The sequence below is a fragment of the Coregonus clupeaformis genome, chromosome 28, assembly GCF_020615455.1.
Source record: "Coregonus clupeaformis isolate EN_2021a chromosome 28, ASM2061545v1, whole genome shotgun sequence".
Lineage (NCBI taxonomy): Eukaryota > Metazoa > Chordata > Actinopteri > Salmoniformes > Salmonidae > Coregonus > Coregonus clupeaformis.
In genome coordinates this window covers 23582722-23604403 of record NC_059219.1, presented here as the reverse complement: position 1 = coordinate 23604403, position 21682 = coordinate 23582722, and the positions used below count along the sequence as shown (strand labels likewise).

Below are 21682 nucleotides of genomic sequence, written 5' to 3'. Positions count from 1 at the left end.
ATCTCCCTCCCTCCCTCCTCTATATCTCCTCCCTCCTCCCTCCCTCCTCCTATATATCTCCCTCCCTCCCTCCTCTATATATCTCCCTCCCTCCCTCCTCTATATATCTCCCTCCCTCCCTCCTCTATATATCTCCCTCCCTCCTCTATATATCTCCCTCCCATTCCTCCTCTATATATCTCCCTCCCTCCCTCCTCTATATATCTCCCTCCCTCCCTCCTCTATATATCTCCCTCCCTCCTCTATATATCTCCCTCCCTCCTCTATATATCTCCCTCCCTCCCTCCTCTATATATCTCCCTCCCTCCCTCCTCTATATATCTCCCTCCCTCCTCTATATCTCCCTCCCCCTCCTCTCTATATCTCCCTCCCTCCTCTATATATCTCCCTCCCTCCCTCCTCTATATATCTCCCTCCCTCCTCTATATATCTCCCTCCTCCCTCCTCTATATCTCCCTCCCTCCCTCCTCTATATATCTCCCTCCCTCCTCTATATATCTCCCTCCCTCCCTCCTGTATATATCTCCCTCCCTCCCTCCTCTATATATCTCCTTCCCTCCTCTATATATCTCCCTCCTTCCCTCCTCTATATATCTCCCTCCTTCCGTCCTCTATATATCTCCCTCCCTCCTCTATATATCTCCCTCCCTCCCTCCTCTATATACTCCTCTCCTCTATATATCTCCCTCCCTCCCTCCTCTCTATATCTCCCTCCCTCCCTCCTCTATATATCTCCCTCCCTCCCTCCTCTATATATCTCCCTCCCTCCTCTATATATCTCCCTCCCTCCCTCCTCTATATCTCCCTCCCTCCCTCCTCTCTATATCTCCCTCCCTCCTCTATATATCTCCCTCCCTCCTCTATATATCTCCTCCCACCCTCCTCTATATATCTCCTCCCTCCCTCCTCTAATATCTCCCTCCCTCCTCCTCTATATCTCCCTCCCTCCCTCCTCTATATATCTCCCTCCCTCCCTCCTCTATATCTCCCTCCCTCCCTCCTCTATATATCTCCCTCCCTCCCTCCTCTATATATCTCCCTCCCTCCCTCCTCTATATATCTCCCTCCCTCCCTCCTCTATATATCTCCCTCCCTCCTCTATATATCTCCCTCCCTCCCTCTCGGTCTTTCTCTCTCTGTGTTGTACCTCAGAGGGTCCTCGACACCTGTTTCAGAGATGATAGAGGAGAGTCTACTGAATCCAATTGGACATACGGTTCTTGAGATCTTAAAATGCACATACAGTGGGGGAAAAAAAGTATTTACTCAGCCACCAATTGTGCATGTTCTCCCACTTAAAAAGATGAGAGAGGCCTGTAATTTTCATCATAGGTACACTTCAACTATGACAGACAAAATGAGAAAAAAATTCCAGAAAATCACATTGTAGGATTTTTAATGAATTTATTTGCAAATTATGGTGGAAAATAAGTATTTGGTCAATAACAAAAGTTTCTCAATACTTTGTTATATACCCTTTGTTGGCAATGACACAGGTCAAACGTTTTCTGTAAGTCTTCACAAGGTTTTCACACACTTTTGCTGTTATTTTGGCCCATTTCTCCATGCAGATCTCCTCTAGAGCAGTGATGTTTTGGGGCTGTTGCTGGGCAACACGGACTTTCAACTCCCTCCAAAGATTTTCTATGGGGTTGAGATCTAGAGACTGGCTAGGCCACTCCAGGACCTTGAAATGCTTCTTACGAAGCCACTCCTTCGTTGACGGGCGGTGTGTTTGGGATCATTGTAATGCTGAAAGACCCAGCCACGTTTCATCTTCAATGCCCTTGCTGATGGAAGGAGGTTTTCACTCAAAATCTCACGATACATGGCCCCATTCATTCTTTCCTTTACACGGATCAGTCGTCCTGGTCCCTTTCAGAAAAACAGCCCCAAAGCATGATGTTTCCACCCCCATGCTTCACAGTAGGTATGGTGTTCTTTGGATGCAACTCAGCATTCTTTGTCCACCAAACACGACGAGTTGAGTTTTTACCAAAAAGTTATATTTTGGTTTCATCTGACCATATGACATTCTCCCAATCCTCTTCTGGATCATCCAAATGCACTCTAGCAAACTTCAGACGGGCCTGGACATGTACTGGCTTAAGCAGGGGGACACGTCTGGCACTGCAGGATTTGAGTCCCTGGCGGCGTAGTGTGTTACTGATGGTAGGCTTTGTTACTTTGGTCCCAGCTCTCTGCAGGTCATTCACTAGGTCCCCCTGTGTGGTTCTGGGATTTTTGCTCACTGTTCTTGTGATCATTTTGACCCCACGGGGTGAGATCTTGCGTGGAGCCCCAGATCGAGGGAGATTATCAGTGGTCTTGTATGTCTTCCATTTCCTAATAATTGCTCCCACAGTTGATTTCTTCAAACCAAGCTGCTTACCAGCCTGGTGCAGGTCTACAATTTTGTTTCTGGTTTCCTTTGACAGCTCTTTGGTCTTGGCCATAGTGGAGTTTGGGGTGTGACTGTTTGAGGTTGTGGACAGGTGTCTTTTATACTGATAACAAGTTCAAACAGGTGCCATTAATACAGGTAACGAGTGGAGGACAGAGGAGCCTCTTAAAGAAGAAGTTACAGGTCTGTGAGAGCCAGAAATCTTGCTTGTTTGTAGGTGACCAAATACTTATTTTCCACCATAATTAGCAAATAAATTCATTTAAAATCCTACAGTGTGATTTTCTGGAATATTTTTTCTCAATTTGTCTGTCATAGTTGACGTGTACCTATGATGAAAATTACAGGCCTCTCTCATCTTTTTAAGTGGGAGAACTTGCACAATTGGTGGCTGACTAAATACTTTTTTTCCCCACTGTATAATGCATTGGCTGAAATCGTAGATCCAAGTTGTCCTTCACCATGTTGAATTCACAGTGTGGGGATGTTTTCAGCGGCAGGGACTGGAAGACCAGTCAGGATCGAGGGAAAGATTAACGTAATAAAGTACAGAGAGATCCTTGATGAAAACCTGCTCCAGAGCGCTCAGGACCTCAGACTGGGGTGAAGGTTCACCTTCCAACAGGACAACGACCCTAAGCACACAGCCAAGACAACACAGGAGTGGCTTCGGGACAAGTCTCTGAATGTCCTTGAGTGGCCCAGCCAGAACCCGGACTTGAACCCGATCGAACATCTCTGGAGAGACCTGAAAATAGCTGTGCAGCCACGCTCCCCATCCAACCTGACAGAGCTTGAGAGGATCTGCAGAGAGGAATGGGAGAAACTTCCCAAATACAGGTGTGCCAAGCTTGTAGCGTCATACCCAAGAAGACTCAAGGTTGTAATCGCTGCCAAAGGTGCTTCAACAAAGTACTGAGTAAAGGGTCTGAATACTTATGAAATGTCATATTTCCATTTTTTATTTTTTATACATTTGTAAAAATTTCTAAAAAGCTTTTTTTGCTTTGTCATTATGGGTTATTTTGTGTAGATCGATGAGGAAAAAAACAATTTAAACCATTTTAGAATAAGGCTGTAACGTAACAAAATGTGGGAAAAGTCTTGGGTGGGATGTTGAGGGTTTAGTTGTTGTGTTATTCTAATAAAAGTTATATAGCCATAAGAACAAAAAACACTGTGTGGTTCTCTCAATTTTGCATTAGAATAAAAACTACAATTGTTCAAGTGAAAATGCTCAACAGTAAAATGTCCCTAGTAGAATGCTTGTTTGATGCTAATGCAAACTGGAAAAAAAGACATGTTAGAATGATTACTTTCATAATTACTATCATTTTGATTGTTGATACTATTACTATTGCAATGAATTACTAATAATCAAAGATGGTTTAAATATAATCAAGGCTTTTAGGAAGCAAATACCAAGACATTTGTTTGTTATTCTGCTTTTTTTGTTTTGTTCCTGAGAATAGTGCACAAATAAATATCCATAGGGTGGCAACATTCTGTAAATAATGACAATTGAGTTCCATGAAGTGTCAGGCGTCGATGTTCATTGTTGATCAACAGAATTAGACAAAGTAAAGTCAGAAAGACTGTTCTCCAATGCGTTGATCATGTGACCGTTAGAGGAAACCGCATCCGAGAATTTGTTTTCACCGGACGACGCCCTAGTTCGGACTATTGACAACGGAAATAGCGTCCAATAGGGGGCAGCAATACGCTAGGTCCAGTAAATACAATACAGAAATAGACGCCAATAGTAGTAGAGTCATTCCGCCAATAGTAGCAGGGTCATTCCACCAATAGTAGCAGGGTCATTCCACCAATAGTAGTAGAGTCATTCCGCCAATAGTAGTAGGGTCATTCCACCAATAGTAGCAGGGTCATTCCACCAATAGTAGCAGGGTCATTCCACCAATAGTAGTAGAGTCATTCCGCCAATAGTAGCAGGGTCATCCCACCAATAGTAGCAGGGTCATTCCACCAATAGTAGTAGAGTCATTCCGCCAATAGTAGTAGGGTCATTCCACCAATAGTAGTAGAGTCATTCCGCCAATAGTAGTAGGGTCATTCCACCAATAGTAGCAGGGTCATTCCACCAATAGTAGCAGGGTCATTCCACCAATAGTAGCAGGGTCATTCCACCAATAGTAGCAGGGTCATTCCACCAATAGTAGCAGGGTCATTCCACCAATAGTAGCAGGGTCATTCCACCAATAGCAGCAGGGTCATTCGACCAATAGTAGCAGGGTCATTTCACCAATAGTAGCAGGGTCATTCCACCAATAGTAGCAGGGTCATTCCACCAATAGTAGCAGGGTCATTCCACCAATAGCAGCAGGGTCATTCCACCAATAGTAGCAGGGTCATTCCACCAATAGTAGTAGGGTCATTCCACCAATAGTAGCAGGGTCATTCCACCAATAGTAGTAGGGTCATTCCACCAATAGTAGCAGGGTCATTCCACCAATAGTAGTAGAGTCATTCCGCCAATAGTAGCAGGGTCATTCCACCAATAGTAGCAGGGTCATTCCACCAATAGTAGCAGGGTCATTCCACCAATAGTAGCAGGGTCATTCCACCAATAGAGTGCATTTTGGGTAGTCAATTTTAACATTGTCATAAAGAGCACATGTTTAAAAAAAAACATACATTCGTGGAACCCAGTATTAATTTGAAAGATGGATTAATACACATCCATACAGTGACCAATCAGGATCACTCAACACCTCCTGAAAAGCCATTCTGGTGTGTCTTTGGCATTAAAATTTGGGTTATTGTCCCGCTGAAAAATAAAACTATCCCAGATGTAGGTTTTCAAGAGACTACGGATGGTTTTCCTTTAACTTTTTACCTGGGCTTTGCTCCTTTAATATTTATTTTTAACCTGACAAACTCCCCAGTCCTTGCCGGTGACAAGCATACCCATAAAATGATGCTGCCCCCACAATACTTCACAATCGAAAGAAATATGAAAGGAGCAAAGCCCAGGTAAAAAGTTAAAGGAAAACCATCCGTGGTCTTCTGAAAACCTCAGCCTCGTGTAGTTTTATTTGTCAGCGGGACAATTACACAAATGTTAATGCCAAAGACACCACAATGGCTTTCCAAGGTGTGGTGAGTGTTCCTGAATGGTCCAGTGTCAGTCCTGACTTAAATCAAGGTTCTAATATTCATGTCAATCAATGATTCCCAAGCAAATCTACTGAGTTTGAGCGATTTTGACAAAAACTATGGATACAGTATATTGTAGCATATTCTGGGGGTAGCCCCGGGCCGGTTAGGGTTAGGGTTAGGGTTAGGTTAGTATATTGTAGCATATTCTGGGGGTAGCCCCGGGCCGGGACTCAAACCCAGGTCCAGCAACTGTTAAGCCAACACCTTAATCATTACGCCAAACGGTCCAAACCTCTTGACGAGGTTGCTAGATGTTGGGTTAAGGTCACTACATAACCCCCTTCCTTCAGGAGAGCGTGTCCCCACGCTTCTCAATACCAAGTCCCTCACCGATGGCCTAGTGGGTGCCATCCCACTTCTGACACCAATGTAGCAATTTCAGGGGGTAGCCCCGACCGGTCTAGTGACTGTCAAGCAAACACCTTAACCGTTATGTCCGAACCTCTTGACGAGGTTGCTAGGTGTTTGGTTAAGGTCGCTACAAAATGTTGCCCTAATAGGTTGGTAGAATCTTACTCAAAATGATTCACAGCTGTGATGGCTGGTAAAGGTGCTTCCACAAAGTATTAACTCTGGAGTATGAAGACATACGCAATCAATACATATTAATTGAAATGTATTTATTCATTTGGAACATTTTCTATAATTTGTCTTTCACTTAGAAAATGTGGAGTAGGTGGTGTAGATTGGTAGGAAAAAATCAAATGTAATCTCTTTTTAGATTTAATTTTAAGGCAGCAAAATGTGAAGACTGTAAAAGGGTTGTGTATTCTTTCATTATTATAGTGACTGTACATACAGACATTTTTGATGAATGGATTCATTGACACAGACACCATGGGCATTTCAGTAGTACATTGTATTAGAAACGGTAAAGAGCGGTCAGATCTCAGGTGTTCCTGTAAGGATGTCATCAGGCCCCAGAATGCCCCAGGGGAACAGAACACTTACAGAGGAAAACAATGGTATAATACACCTTGATAAACACTCAACAGACAGTTTATTAGGTACAGCACCCGTTCACCAAAATGGATGGCCCCAGACAGTGAGTAGCGTAGCCGTTGCTTGCTATAGAAAGCAGATAGGCATCGAGGCATTCAGTTATTGTTCGATTAAACGTTAGAATGGGCAAAACGAGTGACCTAAGTGATGAGCGTCGGTGTCAGTCACGCCGGATCCAGTATCTCAGAAACGGCCGACCTCCTAGGCTTTTCACGCACGACAGTGTCTAGGGTTTCCCGAGAACGGCTCGACAAACAAAAAACATTCAGTCAGCGGCAGTCCTTTGGCTATTAACAGCTCATTGATAAGAGAGGTCGAAGGAGAATGGCAAGAATTGTGCAAGCTAACAGGCGGGCCACAAACAGACAAATAACGGCGCAGTACAACAGTGGTGTGCAGAACAGCATCTCGGAACGCACAACTCGTCGATCCTTCGATTCCCACGGGGAAAAATAAAAAATAATGTATGCACTCACTAACTGTAAGTCGCTCTGGATAAGAGCGTCTGCTAAATGACTAAAATGTAAGTGGAAAAACATTGCCCGACGAATCCCGGTTCCTGTTGCGTCATGCTGATGGCAGAGTCAGGATTTGATATAAACAGCATGAGTCCATAGACCTATCCTGCCTGGTGTCAACGGTACAGCGTGGGTGTGGTACACCACCATCCAATTTGCACCAACTGCATGATGCCATCAAGTCAGCTTGGACAAACATCCATGTGGAACGTTTCCAGCTTCTAGAATCATGCCCAAAGAATTCAGGCTGTTCTGGAGGCAAATGGGGTTCCGACCCGGTACTAGATGGGTGTACCTAATAAACTGTACATACACCTGGATATACATACACCTGAATGCCTTATTGGGTTAGAGTTAGGTAAACATATTGATATAATACACCTGGATACCCTCACCAAGCCCTTATTGGGTTAGGGTTAGATAGTGTCATGAGGGAGGAGAATATGGCCCTCAAAAGAGAAAAACACACTATATAATACACCTGGATACTCAACAAGCCTTATTGTAATACACAAATAATAACCTAACCTTAATTAATCATCAAATAGAAATGGGAGTTCCTCCTTCACAACCAGAATAAAATGTATAGTCTTCCTTCGTAACCAGAATAAAACTGATAGTCTTGACGCACAACAATCTGTCAAAGAAAACTGTCACTCAACACATACAGTAACCTAACCTTAGCCAAGTACAGGGGTGGGGAGAGTACCATCCTAGGCCAGTACAGGGGTGGGGAGGGTACCATCCTATCCAAGTACAGGGGTGGGGAGGTACCATCCTAACCAAGTACAGGGGTGGGGAGGGTACCATCCTAACCAAGTACAGGGGTGGGGAGGGTACCATCCTAGGCCAGTACAGGGGTGGGGAGGGTACCATCCTAACCAAGTACAGGGGTGGGGAGGGTACCATCCTATCCAAGTACAGGGGTGGGGAGGTACCATCCTAACCCAGTACAGGGGTGGGGAGAGTACCATCCTAACCCAGTACAGGGGTGGGGAGGGTACCATCCTAGGCCAGTACAGGGGTGGGGAGGGTACTGCAGATGAACCATGCTGGTGCCTTCCCCTATTGGACTAAGTGGAACTTCCTGTACCCTTTCATGTGACTATGGAATTTCCTGTATCTGTGGCATATCTGTGTTTGTGTGTGTGTGTGTGTGTGTGTGTGTGCATGTGATGTGATGTGTGTGCATGTGCTATTGGACCATGGTAATATCCCAAGGCATTCGTGTTAGCTAGGTTTACAATTAGGTTTAGTTTTAGGGCTAGGTTTAGGGTTAGGTTTAGTTTTAGTGCTAGGTTTAGGGTTAGGTTTAGTTTTAGTGCTAGGTTTATGGTTAGGTTTAGTTTTAGTGCTAGGTTTAGGGTTAGGTTTAGTTTTAGTGCTAGGTTTAGGGTTAGGGTTAGTTTTAGTGCTAGGTTTAGGGTTAGGGTTAGGCGTAGGGTTGCTCTGTACAGATGGCTTTAGTGAAATAGCACCGTCTTCTTTGTAAAAATACTGCTCTGAACCTTTTACTCTGCCCTAGAGCATCACAGATAGGTATAAAATCCATACAAACCAATCATCTATAGCTAGGGATATTAGAAAACATATACTGGAAACTTTCCTGTCAACATTGCTTAAAATTCATATAAAACATTTATACTACTGAGGATCATTCAAGGTCTTCCTGACAGAACTAATTTAGGCCAAAGATTTACACAAATGGTAATGTAGTAGACTAACAGTGTAGAATGACAGGGTAATGTGGTATACTAACATGGTAATGTGGTAGACTAACAGGGAAATGTAGCAGACTAACAGGGTAATGTAGTGGATTAACGGGGTAATGTAGTAAACTAACAGGTTAGACAACAGGGTAATGTAGTAGACTAACAGGTTAATGTGGTAGACTAACAGGGTAATGTGGTAGACTAACAGGGTAATGTAGTAAACTAACAGGGTAGACTAACAGGGTAGTGTAGCAGACTAACAGGGTAGACTAACAGGGTAGACTAACAGGGTAGTGTAGTAGACTAACAGGGTAATGTAGAAGACTAACAGGTTAATGTGGTAGACTAACAGGGTAATGTAGTAAACGAACAGGGTAGTGTAGTAGACTAACAGGGTAATGTAGTAAACTAACAGGGTAGACTAACAGGGTAGTGTAGTAGACTAACAGGGTAGACTAACAGGGTAATGTAGCAGACTAACAGGGTAGTGTAGTAGACTAACATGGTAGACTAACAGGGTAGACTAACAGGGTAGTGTAGTAGACTAACAGGGTAATGTAGTAGACTAACATGTTAATGTAGTAAACTAACAGGGTAATGTAGCAGACTAACATGGTAGTGTAGTAGACTAACAGGGTAATGTAGTAAACTAACAGAGTAGACTAACAGGATAGTGTAGTAGACTAACATGGTAATGTAGCAGACTAACCGGGTAATGTAGTAAACTAACAGGGTAGACTAACAGGGTAGTGTAGTAGACTAACAGGGTAATGTAGCAGACTAACAGGGTAGACTAATAGGGTAGTGTAGTAGACTAACAGGGAGTGTAGTAAACTAACAGGGTAGACTAACAGGGTAGTGTAGCAGACTAACGGGGTAATGTAGCAGACTAACAGGGTAGTGTAGCAGACTAACAGGGTAGACAACAGGGTAATGTAGTAGACTAACAGGGTAGTGTAGTAGACTAATAGGGCAGACAACAGGGTAATGTAGTAGACTAACAGGGTAGACTAACAGGGTAGTGTAGCAGACTAACATGGTAGACTAACAGGGTAGACTAACAGGGTAGACTAACAGGGTAATGTAGTAGACTAACAGGGTAGTGTAGTAGACTAACAGGGTAGACTAACAGGGTAGTGTAGTAGACTAATAGGGTAGTGTAGTAGACTAACAGGGTAGACTAACAGGGTAGTGTAGTAGACTAATAGGGTAGACTAACAGGGTAGTGTAGTAGACTAACATGGTAGACTAACAGGGTAGTGTAGTAGACTAACAGGGTAGACTAACAGGGTAGTGTAGTAGACTAACAGGGTAGACTAACAGGGTAGTGTTAGTAGACTAACAGGGTAGTGTAGTAGACTAACAGGGTAGACTAACAGGGTAGTGTAGTAGACTAACAGGGTAGTGTAGTAGACTAACAGGGTAGTGTAGTAGACTAACAGGGTAGTGTAGTAGACTAACAGGGTAGTGTAGTAGACTAGCAAGGTAGACTAACAGGGTAGTGTAGCAGACTAACAGGGTAGACTAACAGGGTAGTGTAGTAAACGAACAGGGTAGACTAACAGGGTAGTGTAGCAGACTAACAGGGTAGTGTAGTAGACTAACAGGGTAGTGTAGTAGACTAATAGGGTAGACTAACAGGGTAGTGTAGTAGACTAACAGGGTAGTGTAGCAGACTAACAGGGTAGACTAACAGGGTAGTGTAGTAGACTAACAGGGTAGTGTAGTAGACTAACAGGGTAGACTAACAGGGTAGTGTAGTAGACTAACATGGTAGACTAACAGGGTAGACTAAGAGGGTAGTGTAGCAGACTAACAGGGTAGACTAACAGGGTAGTGTAGTAGACTAACAGGGTAGACTAACAGGGTAGTGTAGTAGACTAACATGGTAGACTAACAGGGTAGACTAAGAGGGTAGTGTAGCAGACTAAAAGGGTAGACTAACAGGGTAGTGTAGTAGACTAACAGGGTAGACAAACAGGGTAGTGTAGTAGACTAACAGGGTAGACTAACAGGGTAGTGTAGTAAACTAACAGGGTAGACTAACAGGGTAGTGTGGTAGACTAACAGGGTAGACTAACAGGGTAGTGTAGCAGACTAACAGGGTAGACTAACAGGGTAGTGTAGTAGACTAACAGGGTAGACAAACAGGGTAGTGTAGTAGACTAACAGGGTAGACTAACAGGGTAGTGTAGTAAACTAACAGGGTAGACTAACAGGGTAGTGTAGCAGATGAACAGGGTAGTGTAGTAGACTAACAGGGTAGTGTAGTAGACTAACAGGGTGGACTAACAGGGTAGACTAACATGGTAGTGTAGTAGACTAACAGAGTGGACTAACAGGGTAGTGTAGTAGACTAACAGGGTGGACTAACAGGGTAGACTAACAGGGTAGTGTAGTAGACTAACAGGGTGGACTAACAGGGTAGACTAACAGGGTAGACTAACAGGGTATGTGTAGTAGACTAACAGGGTAGACTAACAGGGTAGACTAACAGGGTAGTGTAGCAGACTAACAGGGTAGACTAACAGGGTAGTGTAGTAGACTAACAGGGTAGTGTAGTAGACTAACAGGGTAGTGTAGTAGACTAACAGGGTAGTGTAGCAGACTAACAGGGTAGACTAACAGGGTAGTGTAGTAGACTAACAGGGTAGTGTAGTAGACTAACAGGGTAGACTAACAGGGTAGTGTAGTAGACTAACAGGTTAGTGTAGTAGACTAATAGTGTAGACTAACAGGGTAGTGTAGTAGACTAACAGGGTAGACTAACAGGGTAGTGTAGTAGACTAACAGGGTGGACTAACAGGGTAGACTAACAGGGTAGACTAACAGGGTATGTGTAGTAGACTAACAGGGTAGACTAACAGGGTAGACTAACAGGGTAGTGTAGCAGACTAACAGGGTAGACTAACAGGGTAGTGTAGTAGACTAACAGGGTAGTGTAGTAGACTAACAGGGTAGTGTAGCAGACTAACAGGGTAGACTAACAGGGTAGTGTAGTAGACTAACAGGGTAGTGTAGTAGACTAACAGGGTAGTGTAGCAGACTAACAGGGTAGACTAACAGGGTAGTGTAGTAGACTAACAGGGTATTGTAGCAGACTAACAGGGTAGACTAACAGGGTAGTGTAGTAGACTAACAGGGTAGTGTAGTAGACTAACATGGTAGACTAACAGGGTAGACTAACAGGGTAGTGTAGTAGACTAACAGGGTAGACTAACAGGGTAGTGTAGTAGACTAACATGGTAGACTAACAGGGTAGACTAAGAGGGTAGTGTAGCAGACTAACAGGGTAGACTAACAGGGTAGTGTAGTAAACTAACAGGGTAGACTAACAGGGTAGTGTGGTAGACTAACAGGGTAGACTAACAGGGTAGTGTAGTAGACTAACAGGGTAGACTAACAGGGTAGTGTAGTAGACTAACAGGGTAGACAAACAGGGTAGTGTAGTAGACTAACAGGGTAGACTAACAGGGTAGTGTAGTAAACTAACAGGGTAGACTAACAGGGTAGACTAACAGGGTATGTGTAGTAGATGAACAGGGTAGTGTAGTAGACTAACAGGGTAGACTAACAGGGTAGTGTAGTAGACTAACAGGGTGGACTAACAGGGTAGTGTAGTAGACTAACAGGGTGGACTAACAGGGTAGACTAACAGGGTAGTGTAGCAGATGAACAGGGTAGTGTAGTAGACTAACAGGGTAGACTAACAGGGTCGTGTAGTAGACTAACAGGGTGGACTAACAGGGTAGTGTAGTAGACTAACAGGGTGGACTAACAGGGTAGACTAACAGGGTATGTGTAGTAGACTAACAGGGTAGACTAACAGGGTAGACTAACAGGGTAGTGTAGCAGACTAACAGGGTAGACTAACAGGGTAGTGTAGTAGACTAACAGGGTAGACTAACAGGGTAGTGTAGTAGACTAACAGGGTAGTGTAGTAGACTAACAGGGTAGTGTAGTAGACTAACAGGGTAGTGTAGCAGACTAACAGGGTAGACTAACAGGGTAGTGTAGTAGACTAACAGGGTAGTGTAGTAGACTAACAGGGTAGACTAACAGGGTAGTGTAGCAGACTAACAGGGTAGACAACAGGGAAAAGTAGTAGACTGACAGGGTAATGTAGTAGACTGACAGGGTAATGTAGTAGACTGACAGGGTAGACTAACAGGGTAGTGTAGTAGACTAAGAGGGTAATGTAGTAGACTAACAGGGTAGTGTAGTAGACTGACAGGGTAAACCAAAAGGGCAATGTAGTAGACTAACAGGGTAATGTAGTAGACTAACGGTAATGTAGTGTAGCACACAAACAGGGTAATGTAGTACACTAATAATCTAATAATAATAATATGCCAGTCGTATGGGCGAGCACTAACAGGGTAACGATGAAGTCTCATCCTCTTCTCATCCTTCCCTAAACACAATAGTTGTCATGAAACACATCATTTTGTTTAAATATATCTATTCCTAATAACCATTTATCATCAATTTCATTATTGGAAAATATGTCGATATTCTAGATATTTCGATGGAGGAGGTATTTTCTTGTATATTCATAAAAAGTTAATACTAAATGCTCAACTCCATGTGATGCTGTCTTTGGAAAATAGACATCTGAAAGCATACTGCCACTGGTGTTGCCAGGATACAGCCACTGGTGTTGCCAGGATACAGACACTGGTGTTGCCAGAAAAAAGCCACTGGTGTTGCCAGGATAAAGCCATTGGTGTTGCCAGGTTACAGCCACTGGTGTTGCCAGGATACAGCCATTGGTGTTGCCAGGTTACAGCCACTGGTGTTGCCAGGTTACAGCCACTGGTGTTGCCAGGATACAGCCACTGGTGTTGCCAGGATACAGCCACTGGTGTTGCCAGATGACCTCCACAGATGGTTAGGGTTCAGGTGTGACAGCCCTCCAGTGATATCAGGGATTAGTGGTTCAGTTATCCAGTAGTTGTCGGAGTGCTCGCTCAATGTTCATGCGGTGTCCGACTCGTGTCACGCCCAGTTCAGCGAAGTCATCCTTGGTTAGGGCAGGGAGGTGGGAACCCTCAATCTCATGCTCCTGGAAGCGGGCACGATGCTCTGCCAGACCAACACTCTCCAGCCAGTCTCCCACATCATACTTACTCCACAGGGCCAGAGGGCGCTGGCGCCATGGCCGCAGGGTTAGCAGGGGGGAACCCAGTACGGGGGAGGGGCAGGGGGAGGCGTGGGGGGAGGGGGAGGGGGAGCGGGAGCGGTTTCGAGCACTGGCACTCCGCATTACGAAGCGGACCTCCTTGGGCTCCGAAGGCAAGCTGAGGCTAGAAGACTTGAGGATGGTGTGGTGGTGATGGGAGGAGCTAAGGCCAAAGCCCCGCCCAGGACTGACCTCTGACCTGTCTGGGGAGTGGGGGAGGACAGGGGCAGGTGAGGGGGAGGGGCTGGGACTGCGGCGAGGCGTGATTGGGTAGCGGCTCCCCGGCCGGACTGTGTAGGTAGTGCCACCGAAACCTCTCTGGGAGATGGTGTGGACATCCCCAAGACTACTAAACAACCTGAGAGAGAGGGAGAAGGATGGGGGGGTTGGGGGAGAGAGAGACAGGGAGAGAGAGGGGGGAGAGAGAGACAGGGAGATGAGGGGGGAGAGAGAGACAGGGAGATAGAGGGGGAGGAGAGAGAGGCAGGGAGATAGAGTGGGGAGAGAGAGAGAGAGATAGAGGGGGAGGAGAGAGAGACAGGGAGATAGAGGGGGAGGAGAGAGAGACAGGGAGATGAGGGGGAAGAGAGAGACAAGGAGATAGAGGGGGAGAGAGAGACAGGGAGATAGAGGGGGGAGAGAGAGAGAGGGAGGGAGAGAGAGATGGAGGGGGAGAGAGATGGAGGGGGAGAGAGAGACAGTGATAGAGGGGGAGAGGGAGGGAGACAGAGTGAGATGGAGTGGGGAGAGATAGGGAGGGAGAGAGAAAGGGAGGGAGAGAGAAAGAGAGACATATAGGGAGATGACTTAGCTAAAGCATCAAATGAACAGAGCTTAGCATCAAAACTATACATTTATAAGAGTAGTTAATTAGTGCATATTATTAGCCCAGTTCTGAATAGTCTAAAGAGGAACAGCCATAGTCTAATGAAGGAAGTCAGTCCCTGCATGCTGCAGCCAGTGACCTGTTAAGCACACATTCACCCACATCAGGCATTAGGCAGTCCCTCCATGCTGCAGCCAGTGACCTGTTAAGCACACATTCACCCACATCAGGCATTAGGCAGTCCCTCTATGCTGCAGCCAGTGACCTGTTAAGCACACATTCACCCACATCAGGCATTAGTCAGTCCCTCCATGCTGCCTGCAGCCAGTGGCCTGTTAAGCACACATTCACCCACATCAGGCATTAGTCAGTCCCTCCATGCTGCAGCCAGTGACCTGTTAAGCACACATTCACCCACATCAGGCATTAGGCAGTCCCTCTATGCTGCCTGCAGCCAGTGACCTGTTAAGCACACATTCACCCACATCAGGCATTAGGCAGTCCCTCCATGCTGCAGCCAGTGACCTGTTAAGCACACATTCACCCACATCAGGCATTAGGCAGTCCCTCCAGGATTCCACGATTCTACGATCGCATAATCAACCAATCCACTTATATTAATCTAAATCTCGCAATTTTGACCAATCACCGCACTCTTACTGCATAAAAGCATTCAATCAAAGAGGGTTCGCAATTTCGACCACTATTACCACGTAAAACAGCCCAATCAAGCAACACGTCAAAAAACTTTTCCCCCTCTGTCAGTGTGTGATGGGTTATGACTGACAGATTACAACTGACAGGCAGAACAATGAACAGGAATCCATTTCATTTACTACCTAAAATCAAAATGTTTTACATGAAAGTGGGGGAAAATATTTTGCACTCTGTGTAACACAAGAGAAAGTCACTTCAACACAAGAGAAAGTCACTTCGAATCAGCAAAGCCACCCCAGCAGCTGCAGATCCCTGTGACCAAAGGATAGCATGGAAATCTGTGGTAGTGATACGCAGTTTGTGAACGATTTAAATATTTTTACTGACTCAAGAATCATTATTCTTTTTTGTTTTAACTGTTGGCCGCAATGAATCAATGAATCGCAATGAAGGATTGATACACACTCCTCCGGCTCAGTGCAGCGGCTCCAGAGACCTGCTCAGACCAACAACTGTCTATCATATCTGAGCGCAGGAAAGAAAATCATGCTGCAGGCAGCATGTAGACGTATTCTGCTTAAAATTGTAGTAGCCCACATGAAAAAATACTACAGTACTTACTATAGAATTCTGTAGAATACTATACTACACCCTGTAGTAGTCCTCTAACATGTGTAGTACTTACTATAGAATAGTGTAGTATACTGTAGAATACTACAGTAAATGTTAAAGTAATGTCCACAAAAAAACGACACTTTTTTAACTTTAGTAAATACTACAGTATTTAATTTGCATATACCCTGCCCATTCCTCTCCCCCATATCCCATAAGTGGGAAACCTACATTACATTTTACAGTGCCTTGCAAAAGTATTCATCCCCCTTGGCGTATTTCCTATTTTGTTGCATTACAACCTGTAATTTAAATGGATCTTTATTTGGATTTCATGTAATGGACATACACAAAATAGTCAAAATTGGTGAAGAGAAATGAAAAAAATAACTTGTTTAAAAAAATAATAATAAGGGAAAAGTGGTGCGTGCATATGGATTCACCCCCTTTGCTATGAAGCCCTTAAATAAGATCTGGTGCAACCAATTACCTTCAGAAGTCACATAATTAGTTAAATAAAGTCCACCTGTGTGCAATCTAAGTGTCACATGATCAGTCACATGATCTCAGTATATATACACCTGTTCTGAAAGGCCCCAGAATCTGCAACACCACTAAGCAAGGGGCACCAGGGGGCGAATAGTTATGCACGCTCAGTTTTCAGTTTTTTTGTCTTATTTCTTGTTTGTTTTACAAAAATATATATTTTGCATCTTCAAAGTGGTAGGCATGTTGTGTAAATCAAATGATACAAACCCCCAAAAATCCATTTTAATTCCAGGTTGTAAAGCAATAAAATAGGAAAAACCCCAAGGGGGGGGGAGTCATTTAGCAGACACGCTTACACAGAACGACTTACAGTTAGTGCATTCATCTTAAGATCTTACATGCCAAATATAGACCATATATTGTGTTCCCTACAGGTTATAGAAAAGAGAAGAAGCCCCCAGTCCTACTTAACTACAGGTTATGGACAATTAGCTCTTTTAGTATTTCTCCAGTAGGTTTCCTCAAGGAGAAAGCCCCCCACTTTTATGTCAAAGGCAACAAAAACACTACTGTGAATACTACAGTATACCACAGTCTGCGTGTTGTGTAAATCAAATGATACAAACCCCCCAAAAATCAATTTTAATTCCAGGTTGTAAGGTAACAAAATAGGAAAAACGCCAAGGGAGATGAATACTTTTGCAAGGCACTGTACAACAGTCTTTAAAAACACTACTGTAAATAATACAGTATACCATAGTCCGCAAAAAGACTACATTAATTATGGTAACACTTTACTTGAAACCCAACGTCATAACATGTTATGATAATATGTCATAACAGCTGACATAACCTGTCATAACCTGTAATAATATGTCATAACACTGTCATGACACATATATTTAGACCTGTCATGACACATATATTTAGACCTGTCATGACACATATATTTATATTTAGACCTGTCATGACACATATATTTAGACCTGTCATGACACATATTTAGACCTGTCATGACACATATATTTAGACCTGTCATGACACATATTAGACCTGTCATGACACATATATTTAGACCTGTCATGACACATATATTTGGACCTGTCATGACACATATATTTAGACCTGTCATGACACATATATTTAGACCTGTTGTGACACATATATTTAGACCTGTCATGACACATATATTTTTATTTAGACCTGTCATGACACATATATTTAGACCTGTCATGACACATATATTTAGACCTGTTGTGACGTATATTGCGTTATTTTATGGCTGATTATGACACCTACATAAGAGGGTCAAAACCCATAAAACCCACCGCACAAGACAAAACATTTCATTACACCATAGCCTACGTGTCAACAGTATGTTTATGTTATATAAAACATTTTAAATTGACCATATTAAATGATCATTCTTACGCACACATTGATGTCAGACATGCAGGGAAACCCCAATGCTCTGTTGCTGATGACTGGGATAAATGCTGGAGCAGATTTCAGGAGCAGGACAAGACACCCTCTTATTTTTGGTACTTTCTACCTCTTTTTCTCCCCAATCCAATTGGTAGTTACAGTCTTGTCCCATCGCTGCAACTCCCGTATGGACTCGGGAGAGGCGAAGGTCGAGAGCCATGCGTCCCCCGAAACACGACCCTGCCAAACCACACAGCTTCTTGACACACTGCTCGCTTAACCCGGAAGGCAGCCGCACCAACGTGTCGGAGGAAACATTGTACAACTAGCAACCTTGTCAGCGTGCATGCGCCCGGCCCACCACAGGAGTCGCTAAAGCACGATGGGACAAGGACATCCCGGCCGGCCAAACCCTCCCCAAACCCAGACGACGCTGGGTCAATTGTACGTCGCCTCAGGGGTCTCCCGGTCGCGTCCGGCTGCGACACAGCCCGGGATCGAACCCAGATCTGTAGTGACGCCTCAAGCATTGCGATGCAGTGTCTTAGACCGCTGCGCCACTCGGAGGACTGACATAAGGGCAGTGATAGGCCTATCTGGCCTATGTGGTTATGATGGTCATAATGCTTCTGGACAGGGGCATAAAGTGTATTTTCTACAAGTTATTTAACACATGATGAAAAAAACATGACTGTAGAGAATTAACCACAACAAAGGATTTAAGAAACAAACTTTGAAACGAAAGGAAACTTCTTGGCAGGGAAAATACTAATTTGAATGAATGTAGGTTTTGACACTCCTCTGTAGGTGTCATAACCAGCCATAAAATAACGCAATATGTCACAAAAGGTGTAACTATATGGGTCATGACAGTGTTATGACAAAATTATGACAGGTTATGACAAGTTATGTCAGCTGTTATGACATATTTTGACATGGTTAAGACTGTGTCATAACATGTTATGACAATTGGTGTCAAGTGAAGTGTTCCCTTAATTACTATAGTAAATACTACAGATTTACTTTACTACCGTATCTATACTAGTTAACTGTGAATACTGCAGTATTCTACAGTAAAAAACACAGTATTTTACCAAAGTATTTTATAGTATTTTTTCATGGTGGAGAACTGAGAATGTAACTTTTTGTTGCTGTGTATACAATCGCAAATTGCATAGGAATATTTCAGTAAAACCGCCGCAGACATCACAACAACAAAAACATCACAAAAGCACTAGTGTAGGGACAGTTATCATTAGTGCACTAGTGTAGAGACAGTTATCATTAGGGCACTAGATAGAGAGACAGTTATCATTAGGGCACTAGTGTACAGACAGTTATCATTAGGGCACTAGATAGAGAGACAGTTATCATTAGGGCACTAATGTAGAGACAGTTATCATTAGGGCACTAGATAGAGAGACAGTTATCATTAGGGCACTAGTGTAGAGACAGTTATCATTAGGGCACTAGATAGAGAGACAGTTATCAGTAGGGAACTAGTGTAGAGACAGTTATCATTAGGGCACTAGTGTAGAGACAGTTATCATTAGGGCACTAGATAGAGAGACAGTTATCATTAGGGTACTAGATAGAGAGACAGTTATCATTAGGGCACTAGTTAGAGAGACAGTTATCATTAGGGCACTAGTGTAGAGACAGTTATCATTAGGGCACTAGATAGAGAGACAGTTATCATTAGGGCACTAGTGTAGAGACAGTTATCATTAGGGCACTAGATAGAGAGACAGTTATCATTAGGGCACTAGATAGAGAGACAGTTATCATTAGGGCACTAGATAGAGAGACAGTTATCATTAGGGCACTAGTGTAGAGACAGTTATCATTAGGGCACTAGATAGAGAGACAGTTATCATTAGGGCACTAGATAGAGAGACAGTTATCATTAGGGCACTAGTGTAGAGACAGTTATCATTAGGGCACTAGTGTAGAGACAGTTATCATTAGGGCACTAGATAGAGAGATAGTTATCATTAGGGCACTAGATAGAGAGACAGTTATCATTAGGGAACTAGATAGAGAGACAGTTATCATTAGGGCACTAGTGTAGAGACAGTTATCATTAGGGCACTAGATAGAGAGACAGTTATCATTATGGCACTAGATAGAGAGACAGTTATCATTAGGGAACTAGATAGAGAGACAGTTATCATTAGGGCACTAGATAGAGAGACAGTTATCATTAGGGCACTAGTGTAGAGACAGTTATCATTAGGGCACTAGTTAGAGAGACAGTTATCATTAGGGCACTAGTGTAGAGACAGTTATCATTAGGGCACTAGATAGAGAGACAGTTATCATTATGGCACTAGATAGAGAGACAGTTATTAGGGAACTAGATAGAGAGACAGTTATCATTAGGGCACTAGATAGAGAGACAGTTATCATTATGGCACTAGATAGAGAGACAGTTATCATTAGGGAACTAGATAGAGAGACAGTTATCATTAGGGAACTAGATAGAGAGACAGTTATCATTAGGGCACTAGTGTAGAGACAGTTATCATTAGGGCACTAGTGTCGAGACAGTTATCATTAGGGCACTAGATAGAGAGACAGTTATCATTATGGCACTAGATAGAGAGACAGTTATCATTAGGGAACTAGATAGAAAGACAGTTATCATTAGGGCACTAGATAGAGAGACAGTTATCATTAGGGCACTAGTGTAGAGACAGTTATCATTAGGGCACTAGTTAGAGAGACAGTTATCATTAGGGCACTAGTGTAGAGACAGTTATCATTAGGGCACTAGTGTAGAGACAGTTATCATTAGGGCACTAGATAGAGAGACAGTTATCATTAGGGCACTAGATAGAGAGACAGTTATCATTAGGGCACTAGATAGAGAGACAGTTATCATTGGGGCACTAGTGTAGAGACAGTTATCATTAGGGCACTAGATAGAGAGACAGTTATCATTAGGGCACTAGATAGAGAGACAGTTATCATTAGGGCACTAGATAGAGAGACAGTTATCATTAGGGCACTAGTTAGAGAGACAGTTATCATTAGGGCACTAGTGTAGAGACAGTTATCATTAGGGCACTAGTGTAGAGACAGTTATCATTAGGGCACTAGATAGAGAGACAGTTATCATTAGGGTACTAGTGTAGAGACAGTTATCATTAGGGCACTAGATAAAGAGACAGTTATCATTAGGGCACTAGTGTAGAGACAGTTATCATTAGGGTACTAGATAGAGAGACAGTTATCATTAGGGTACTAGATAGAGAGACAGTTATCATTAGGGCACTAGATAGAGAGACAGTTATCATTAGGGCACTAGTTAGAGAGACAGTTATCATTAGGGCACTAGATAGAGAGACAGTTATCATTAGGGCACTAGTTAGAGAGACAGTTATCATTAGGGCACTAGATAGAGAGACAGTTATCATTAGGGCACTAGTGTAGAGACAGTTATCATTAGGGCACTAGATAGAGAGACAGTTATCATTGGGGCACTAGTGTAGAGACAGTTATCATTAGGGTACTAGATAGAGAGAGTTATCATTAGGGTACTAGATAGAGAGACAGTTATCATTAGGGCACTAGTTAGAGAGACAGTTATCATTAGGGCACTAGATAGAGAGACAGTTATCAGTAGGGCACTAGTGTAGAGACAGTTATCATTAGGGTACTAGTGTAGAGACA

General features: G+C 43.4%; 1 protein-coding gene and 1 non-coding gene across 2 annotated transcripts in view; one reads left to right on the top strand and one right to left on the bottom strand.

Annotated features, from left to right (window-relative positions):
* Positions 1-12779: 12779 nt before the first annotated feature.
* The window catches only part of shank3b (SH3 and multiple ankyrin repeat domains 3b), a 164491-nt gene continuing 155588 nt past the window's right edge, over positions 12780-21682 (bottom strand). Inside the window, exon 25 of the mRNA XM_045208404.1 lies at positions 12780-14356. Coding sequence (XP_045064339.1) covers positions 13756-14356 — 601 coding nt within the window. The 3' untranslated portion in view covers positions 12780-13755. The remainder of the gene's footprint in view (positions 14357-21682) is intronic.
* On the top strand, positions 17066-17120 carry LOC121556461. The gene has a single exon (XR_005998172.1). It is a non-coding gene; the product is annotated as a U7 small nuclear RNA (small nuclear RNA).